This window comes from Urocampus carinirostris, chromosome 10 (genome assembly GCF_059441175.1).
Source record: "Urocampus carinirostris isolate Australia breed hairy pipefish chromosome 10, RoL_Ucar_1.0, whole genome shotgun sequence".
Classification (NCBI taxonomy): domain Eukaryota; kingdom Metazoa; phylum Chordata; class Actinopteri; order Syngnathiformes; family Syngnathidae; genus Urocampus; species Urocampus carinirostris.
Genome location: NC_142358.1, coordinates 2079544 through 2089376, shown reverse-complemented (window position 1 = coordinate 2089376; position 9833 = coordinate 2079544). Strand labels below are relative to the sequence as shown.

Here is a 9833-nt window from a genome sequence, read left to right as displayed (position 1 = left end):
TCCATCAGGCATACAGGAAGCTAAATTTAGCTTTTGGTTGTGGCCTTAATTCCATAATTGCCTTGTTAACATTGTAAGGCCATCAAAGGTTCTCAGAAAGGGGATTAAAATCTTTTAAATCCTCTTTTTAATTCAGGCAATGTCCTGCAAAGGACGCACACTCGTGTGCGTGTGTCTGTGTGCGTGTTTTTAAATTGTTATACTATTGTGAATTTATTACACGATAACAATGGTAGCCCATCCATTATATTAAGTCAGGGGTCGGCTACTCAAAATATTGAAAGAGCCATATTAGACCAAAAAAACAAGAACAAAATTGTCTGGAGCTACGAAAACTTAAAAGCCTTACACAAGCTATATTAGCCGACTATCGAAATAACAGAGTTAAATTCAGCGCATTCTGAGGAGAATGATACACCACGTGACTACTCTGTTGTAGGATACCCTTAATATAATTTCAATTGTAATTAATTTACAGTATATTTCATTGTTTTGATACAACTAAAGAAATGCAATAACAGAATCAACTTTTTATGTCGTTTTTATTTTGAGGATTCGGAAAAAGAAATGGAACGTGCATAAAGTGGCTCTTATCTAGGCAATAAAGATTGCATTGAAGGGCACCATATAGTTGTCAAAAATAAAATGGCAGCCTTTTGAAAAGAAAGAGCAAATAAAATGTATTTAATACAGTTTAAGTTTCATTGCAGTTATTTTTCTCTTTTTACCTTTGGGGTCCATGTCTGATTACACAATCGCCAGTTTGTTTAAAACACCCCCCTTTAAAAAGCAGACTTTTCTACACAAGGTTCAGCAGTAAGTGTAGAACCAGCAAAGGAGAGATGTGAAAGAGTTTTACATTGCAGCTTAGTTTTCCAGGCAAGAGTTCAATCTTAAGACATAACGTCACAACATATGTCCGTCCTACTTGTGAACTCGTACCAGCTGATCTTCCGTCACGTTTCATAGTTACAACCCTAGTTTAAAAGTAAATGTCATTATCATAATTTATGCAAAGTATTTATTACACAATAACAATATTAGCCATTAATTCTTGCCTGCCTCACCACCCCAGCCTCCCTAATTCTTTTGCGCTTTTTTTTTTTCAGAATGCTAAGTTGATGATGATAGAGTCAAGTGATGTAAATGTGGGGGTGGGGATTTACTCTGTGTGTTTGTGTGTGTATTATTCATGCAAAGCATTTATCTATTACACAAAAACGATACTATCCCATCCATCGGATTAGTCCTGGAGACTAAAATAATGGTACTGGGGAAGGAGTGAGGGGATAAGAAGTGTGGGGGGAGCTGACAGTCTGTTTGTATGTGTTTTTGTGCTTTAGTTATGCAAAGTATTTATAACACGCTGTACAATATCCAGTGTTATTTTAACACCCGTAGATAAGGGCCATATGTTCACTGATGTAGTGTTTATGTTTTACTCTATACAGTAAAGATGCAGTGTGTAATATTTGATCGCGACATGTGTATGGTGTTGTGCAATCGCAAAAGACAGCTAAAAAAACAAAAAAAATACTTACATATTTGCCTTGCTTTTCGCGAAGAAAGAAAAAGGAAAACAAGTTTGGAAAAAAGAAGAGGAAAAAAGAAAAAATAGTGAAAAATACCAAAAATTAAAAGAAAAAGGGGGAATTGAAAAAATTAAACACAAATGAATGAAAAAAAAAAGATTAAAAGGAAAATGTGAAAAAATGAAAGGCATTAGAGACAAAGGCCAGAAAACAAGGGTAAAAGGGAAAAAAGATAAGGGGAAAAGAAGCAAAAGAGAGATAACAAAAAGATAATACTTAAAATGAGAAAACATATCTAAAAGTGGAACACTTGTTTTCACATTGTTCTAATTGTTTCCTTGTTTTTGTGTGAAAAAATGAATAATTAAAATTATGAGCAAAAAAAATAAAATAAAAAATAAAGAAAAGAAACTCAGTTCAAATACATGCTAATTTATCAACCTCCAAGTCTTGAAAATGCATGTTTACATGATAGTTCATACACTTTTGCTTATCATTTAAATGAATATGGTCTTTGGTTTTTCAAATGAACGTTGTGTTCTTTGCCACTAGGAGGCGCTAAATAAAACACACTGTTCCTTTCGTTATTAACGTAACACCTGGTAATTTTACTGTGTACGATAACAGTATTATCCCATTCATCGGATTAGACGTGGGGACGTCACAAAAACAAGGTATGGGGGAATGGAAATAGAATAGAATTGAAAATAATTAATAGAATTGTTTTCATTGTCACTTATATCAGCGTTATGAAACATTGAATGCAACGTGATTAAACATGGCACTCCAGAGTAAAATATGTAATAAAGACTTTAAGAGAAAGAATATAAAAGACTTTCAGGATATTAATTCATCCGTTATAGGGAAAAAAAAGAATTACAATGTAGTTCTTAGAAAACTGCCCCAAGTTATAATGAAAAAGAATAGGGGCTTGTAACAATGGTATGGGGGGTCCCCGCGTCCGCGTTTTTGGCTGGTTGACGCAAAAGAAGACTGATGTTGCGTTCAAGTGCTCCTAAAGACATCGATTAAGATGTCGCTTTCTTTTTCTCCGCCCATCTTGAGGGGTGTAAAACATAAACATTTGACAATGACGAGCAACCTGCTGCCTCCTACATTATTTCTCATTCTAATGTCGCTTTTCATTTATTGTTTATTCCCTTCAATTAATGTTACTGCAATGTTTGTGCTCGGTTATGTCATTTTATCTGCCATATTTGCAGATTATTTTTTACATATTTAAGAGTTAATTGTTATTTTGTCACAAAAATAAAAAATGTACATGCGCAAGTGAGCAAATCGTATTCAACGCCCTGAAAATTCAGTTTAATTGGTTGTAATTCTATAACCCAAATTATTTAATCGTGTTAGCCCTTTTAACATTATGCACATTATTCACAAGATTTTTTCTATTTCACAAACCGTTTTATCTCATTTTTAAACACTAAACCATGCAGCACATAGAGGACCTTAATCAAAAGCAAAAAACATATGCCGTTTTTGTCAATGGTTTGATTTTTTTACAGTTTATATTACATGCGTTTATATGTGTTGGTCATTTCTCATATTCAATAAATAAATCATATGTATGCAGGTTTTGTGATCAAATAGTTTATATTGTATATGACAAGTATTACATTCAATACATTTTGACTAAATTGCATGCATTTCTCCAGTTTTGGTGGATGATTTAAAGGTTTAGATTTTGTATTAGTTCCATCCAATTTTAATTTATTATTTGTTTGTAATTTGTGTTTAGAATAACTAATTTATTTAGAGTTTATATTACTAAAATGCGATTTAAAATGTGTTTTTATATGTTTAAGTAATTTCTGTTGACGATGTAATAGTTTGGATTTTATGTTACAAGTCTTGCATTCAAATGTATATCTGTTTTTTTTTTGTATTATTCCAGTAAAGTTTGTATTGCACATTATGTTAGATAGATAGATAGATAGATAGATAGATAGATAGATAGATAGATAGATAGATAGATAGATAGATAGATAGATAGATAGATAGATAGATAGATAGATAGATAGATAGATAGATAGATAGATAGATAGATAGATAGATAGATAGATAGATAGATAGATAGATAGATAGATAGATAGATAGATAGATAGATAGATAGATAGATAGATAGATAGATAGATAGATAGATAGATAGATAGATAGATAGATAGATAGATAGATAGATAGATAGATAGATACTTTGTTCATCCCCGAAGGGAAATTCACATTTCCAGCAGCATCCCTGAGCTGAGAACAATCGAGAACAATCGAAAATAACACGGGAGCTGCTGGAGTGGCTGCCATTCGTGTTAGTCAATATGTTTGGTATTATTAATAATGCCAATGTGTCCAATGTTTTTGTGCATTTAATTATCCATCAGTCATGTAATTGCATACTTTGTGTTCTTCGTTAAAAAGGAAAAGAAAAAAAAAATACTCGTGCTGACCTTTGTTCTTCTGATTGATTAAGAGGGACCAATTTAATTCATCCATCCATCCATTTTCTGCACCGCTTATCCTCACTGGAGTCGCATGGTGTCCCAACCATCTTCGGGCAGAGACAGGAGACACCTGAGCTGGTTTCCAGCTTGTCACTTATTTCAATCAATCTTTTGGTACCACGATACAAATTAGATATAATTATGAATATGTTTTTTTAATAAGTTGTTACACGTTTGAAAAATGTCTGCTTTGGTGAGATTATGCGGTCGCGGTAGAAGGCCCGACCCACCTCCGCCACCAGCAACGAAATTTGCTTCGGAGTGAACGAAGACGGCCCCGTCTTTCGCAGATCAGCTCCAATGAGTCAAAAAATCAATAAATATAAAAATGTAGGTCCGACCAGGTTTCAATTCACAGTTCCGGTTTGACAACACAAACATGACGAGGCGTAAATGACGTAGAACATTTGTTTTTTATTAGCTCTATAAATTAAGTGAATGACAATTTAAGAAAAACAGATCACATATTTAATCATCCAGTGTAGTTTGAGTGCATTTCTTTTTTCTCATGTGTTCATGTATATTCATATTTTTTTTTTGTTCCAGAAAGAAAATGTAAAGACAAAAGGATAGCCAATAAAAAACAGTTTTTCAAATTCAAGTAAAACGATAAAATGTGTCATCAACTTCACACACAAATAAAAATGAATTATAAATTATTTTTTACTGGGTAAAAAAAAATTACATCAACAGCATTCACAATGTGACCGGAAGCACAAACCCACAGTAAAAACATGTTTGATGAGATCCCTAATTGTGTCGAAAATGAATCGTCCACTTGGATCAATTTGATCAAAATTTCTTTAATCAAAACGAGTTCATTTTGTGCAGTTTTTGTTGGGGGGCCTGGGGGTCTAATGTAAAAAAATAATTTGTGGTTTTCAAACAGCCAAACCCAATTTGGGGGCGGGGAAGGTGTTTTTTTTATTTGCAAGATATGTATTTTGCAATAAAAGTCAAAACAGGTTTGATTATGTATTGATTTCTATGTATTGTTGACTGTATTTTATGTATAGACAAAATAAACCTTTTTTAAACAATTCAAACGACCCAATTCGGGGGTTGTTTAGAAACAAAATGACCCAATTTGGCACTTATAGACAACTAATCAGGGTTGTTCTAAACTTTTAAAACAAAATATTTGAGATAAATATTCACATAACCATTAAAGGTATTTGGTTCCGTTTCTTTTGTTTGAAACAAAAAGGGTTTTTTTCGATTTCACTTGACCTAATCTACAGGGTTGCTTGAATACAAGATGACCGATTTTAGCTCTTTTGACCCAAATTGTCATTTTGCAAAAAAATACAAGGCAATTAGCGCTAAATTGTTACGTCTGTTATTTTGCAAAAAAAATGCATTTATTCTCTCAATTATCCAATTTGGTGTTGTTTGAATGCAAAATAAGCCAATTTGGCAGTTTTTTGGCACACAAAAAAAATTGGGGTATTTTTTTGAGTATCATTCTTGAAATATCCAATGTGGAACTTCGTAGGGGTTGTTCTCATTAGACCAAGCCAATTCAATGGTTTGTAAAGCCAAACGAACCAATTTTGAATTGAGTTTTTCACATACATACTGACTCGATTTTCATTACAAGTTATTCAATTTTGTAGTCTACGAATAACCCTCTTTTGTGGGGTGTTTAACGGCAAGATTGTGCTATTTGGGGATTCTTAAACAAGTTATTGTTAAAAGATACATATTGCACAATTATGTTGAGGTTGTTTTCCCCAAAACTATACAATTTATGAAGTGTTTGAAAGACTGCTTATGCATTCTACGGACAATTGTTTGAATCAAAAACAGATGTATTTTTTCACACAAATGACTACAATTCGAGTCTCCCTTTTCCCTAATAACAAGCCTAATTGGGGGGAGTTTTGAAAGACAAACATTTTCATTGTTTAAATTTACATTTATGTTGGTGTTATTCTTAACTAACTAACCCCTTCTTTAAGTCCGAACGACCAATTTTGGGACAATTAATTCTAAACAAAAAAAGTATTTTCTAAATCAAACGACCGCATTTTAAACATGTTATTTTTCAAACAAAAAAGAAAGAAATGTCTATATTCAGACAATCAATTTTAAAGCCAAACAGCCAATTGTTTTTTATTTTAAAGTTATTTTTTCAAACAGACAACCTATTTTTAAAAGCCAAATAGCGAATTGTTTTTATAACAAAAACAGTGTTTTCCTAAATCGTACAACAGTATTTTACAATATATATTTTTTACCAACAACCACAGTTTTTTAACGCCAAATGTCAACTATTTTGGGCCAATTGTTTTTGAAGTCCCATTTGATCTCCTTTTCCTCAAAAATAACCTAATTTTAAAGGCACGTGACGAATTGTTTATAACAAAAACAAAAAAATAAACAACCCAATTCATACTTTGTTTTCTCAAACAAACTACCCATATTTGTTAGCGATAAAAATGACCCAATTAACAGAAGAATATATATATATATATATATATATATATATATATATATATATATATATATATATATATATATATATATATATATATATATATATATATATATATATATATATATATATATATATATATATATATATATATATATATATATATATATATATATATATATATATATATATATATATATATGTTAGGTAGATTCAAAAATGCTCAGACAGGACGAGTTACATTTTTGGGTTGGGACAAAAAGTGTTTTCTTTTCGAATGTTACACATTGAATGTTTGTCTACACCACTATGAGTTGCAATTCTTGATAGTGCAATACAAATATTGATTTTGTAAATTGCACTAACATGGATCATCAGTCCGTACAGCGGACCCAATTTGGTTGTTTTTGTTATCTTACAGTATGAACGCGCATTAAATCCGCCCGTCTAAATGGCAAATTCTGTTTTTAAGGGGGTGCAAAGGAGTCTCCTACGTTTACCTTCGCTGTCCCTCAAAGCTTTTCGAGGCTTTTGGGGTTGGTGAGGATCTCCCTTGCCAGTCGCCACGTTTGTTTGGCGGCATTCTCCAGAGCAGAGTGCGGCTTCCCTTGGAAGAGATCCAGATTGGGCAGGAAATAGTGAGGGCATCTTCGACACTGCAAGCAGGATATGAGCTGCAGGAGAATCCCGTTCAGTCGGTCTCCCAGACAGTTCTCGTCCCAATCGGCCTCTCTTGGATGCTTCTCACACTCGTAGGACACTAACGTCTTCATGTGGTAGTTGTTGAGAGGCGCGCCTGGAAGCTCCAAATGCCGGTCGCGCAGCGCCTTCAGCACGGACAAGCACTTTTTGCGGCATCCGCCAAGCAGCAAACGGTTTTCGGCCTCGGCGAACTGCAGCACCCAGGCATCGCTCTCCGCCGAGCTCTGCTTCCCGTTAAGCGAGTAGCACTCCTTGGAGAGTAGGTTAAAACCCTCTGCTTTGACTTCAGCTACGCGGTTGGGCCCCGGCCAGGGGACATGCGGCAAGGGCCAGTGCGCAGCGCTGCGGGGCCAAATCCCCGTGCATTTGAAAGCAGGTGTAATCTGCACCACATAGCGCTCTCGAATGCGGAGCTTGACTTCACTGGTGTCTGCAACCATCTTCACAGCGTCGCGGTAGCTGCATTTATCCACCGCTTGCGCCACAAGCGTCTGGAAACGGGATCGGATTTTACGTGCAGACAGGTAACCCGACGCGGTGATGAACTCCACCCACAGCGACATGCTGCGTTTGCGCCCATCGCTCAGTTTGAGGACTGCGCAACCGGGAAGCGAACCGTCATCCACAAAGTTGAAGACCCCCATCTGGTTGAGGTAAAGGACCACTTCAAACTCGCTGGGTGAAATCACCTCCAGGCCTTCGAAGCGGTTGTCCAATTCGCTCAGCGAGCTGATGAAGCGCGGTTCCTGGACCTCCACCTCTTTCAGCACATCCGAAACCACCTTGCACACCTCACGGATGCTTTTAGAGACGGACGCCTTTCGCGCCTGGCACTTTTCGTTGTAGTATTTGTTGAGGTGGTACACTAGCTTGGCCTGCGCCGCGATCATGTTGGGGCACAGCTCCGGGTTGTACACCGGGGGCTCGCAGTACGCCGACGGATCCAACGCGGCGGTTTGCACGGGAGCCAACTTTACGACGGAATGGGGGGAGAAATATCACATGAAAACCGGTGGAACGGATCCAGGGGTCGGTGTGGGTTTCAAGGGGCCGAAATCCTCACTCCCGGCGCGCCCGGCACTCAAATTGGAGCTCCCCGGGACGGCCGCGCGAAGACGCGCTCACTTAATGCGTCCTAACATGACTGGAAATCTTCCTTGCTCTAGAAGATCACTTTTAAATAAAAAGGGGGGCGTGCATGTGGGAGGGTGGGAAAGAAAAAGTCCCCCCCTGCGGATTTGGTATGAGAGGGTTCTTTGAGCAAAACGAAGTGAAAAACCGACTCGTGGTGTGCGCACTCCTCTTGGCGCGTAACCACGAATGCTCACAACAGAGTTTTTTTAAGAGGGCGGGACTGATGAAGGGATGTACCAACAGGAGCACATGACGTCACTGCGTGGCGGTAGAGCGGAGAGAAGGGCTCTCCAGGCCACAAAGTTGCCGCCAGAAAATAAGAATTAAAATGGCGTTCACATTACTTCAATTTTACTTTATTTTGTTTTTAGACTTGGTTGATATTTTTTAAGGTGGCAGAGTTATTATCTGGCTGTTTAAATATGTATTATTTCAAACATTATCCACATTGTTTTTCACAGTGTTTCTTTTATTTTAATGTCCAAATGGGATCGGAGGATGGCAGCGCGGCAGGGCAGTGGTTAGCGCGTGTGCAGCACAGTTCTGGGGTAATGGGATCAAACCTTACTATGTGGAGTTTGCATGTTGTCTCTGTGCTTGCATGGGTTTACTCCGGGCACTGCATTTTCCTCCCACATTCCAAAAACATGTCAGGTTAATTGGCCGGTCTTAATTGTCCCTAGTTGTGAATGAGCGAGTGAGTGAGTTGTCTGTCTCTGTGTGTCCTGCGATTGGCTGGCAACCAGTTCAGGGTGTCCCGTGCCCACTGCCCGAAGATAACTGGGATGGGCTCCAGGCCCCATTCTTAAAGTAAACAAGAAAACTGCTTGTGATTATAATGATTTGCAATTATATTTACATGACATTTTAAGAGGTTTTATTAATTTGTTTGGACACCTTTGACATTTGCCTTTTTTTTAATTGTCTAGAATTGTTTTGCGGGCTCTTGGAATTTGTTTTAAAATCAGTGATTATATTTCGTTATCAGAGTAACCAATCATGACGATGTTTGCAATGGTCAAACAGTCAAAGAGAAATATACTTGAATAAATATAAAAATAATAAAAAAAAATCATTCGGAAAAAGTATAAACATTTCTATTGATTGAACATGATTAAAAGGTGATAGAATCAAATATAAACGAAAATCTAATAAATGTCGTATGAGTAAAAAAGATTATTTTTACCATGACATGGAAATTAATGTTAATAATTTTTTGAAAAAAAATTATGTCCTACATTCCAAAGGTGCTCATAGAATTATGCGTCATTTCCTTTTTATTCAGCGTATTTCATATTCTTTATGGACACTATGCAGACAGTCAGTCCTCATTGGCTGTGAACATTTAATGACTTGTGATTGGCAGATTTTGACTCCTCCCCTTTGATCCCTTTGTAGTCAGACCTATAAATATTTCAAGGCCAGACAAGCCAAATCTGCCCCGTTTACTACTTTTGTTCTTTTCCCACAAGTGAACTCCTCGGGTTTTCTCTCTCCCCGTCATCCGTGAGT

General features: G+C 36.5%; 1 protein-coding gene across 1 annotated transcript; it reads right to left on the bottom strand.

The window, feature by feature from the left end:
- Positions 1-6658: 6658 nt before the first annotated feature.
- mab21l1 (mab-21-like 1) lies at positions 6659-8508 on the bottom strand. The gene has a single exon (XM_088346507.1). It carries the CDS (start codon positions 8075-8077, stop codon positions 6998-7000), a length of 1080 nt encoding a protein of 359 aa, XP_088202633.1. The 5' UTR covers positions 8078-8508; the 3' UTR covers positions 6659-6997.
- Between the last annotated feature and the right edge of the window lie 1325 nt (positions 8509-9833).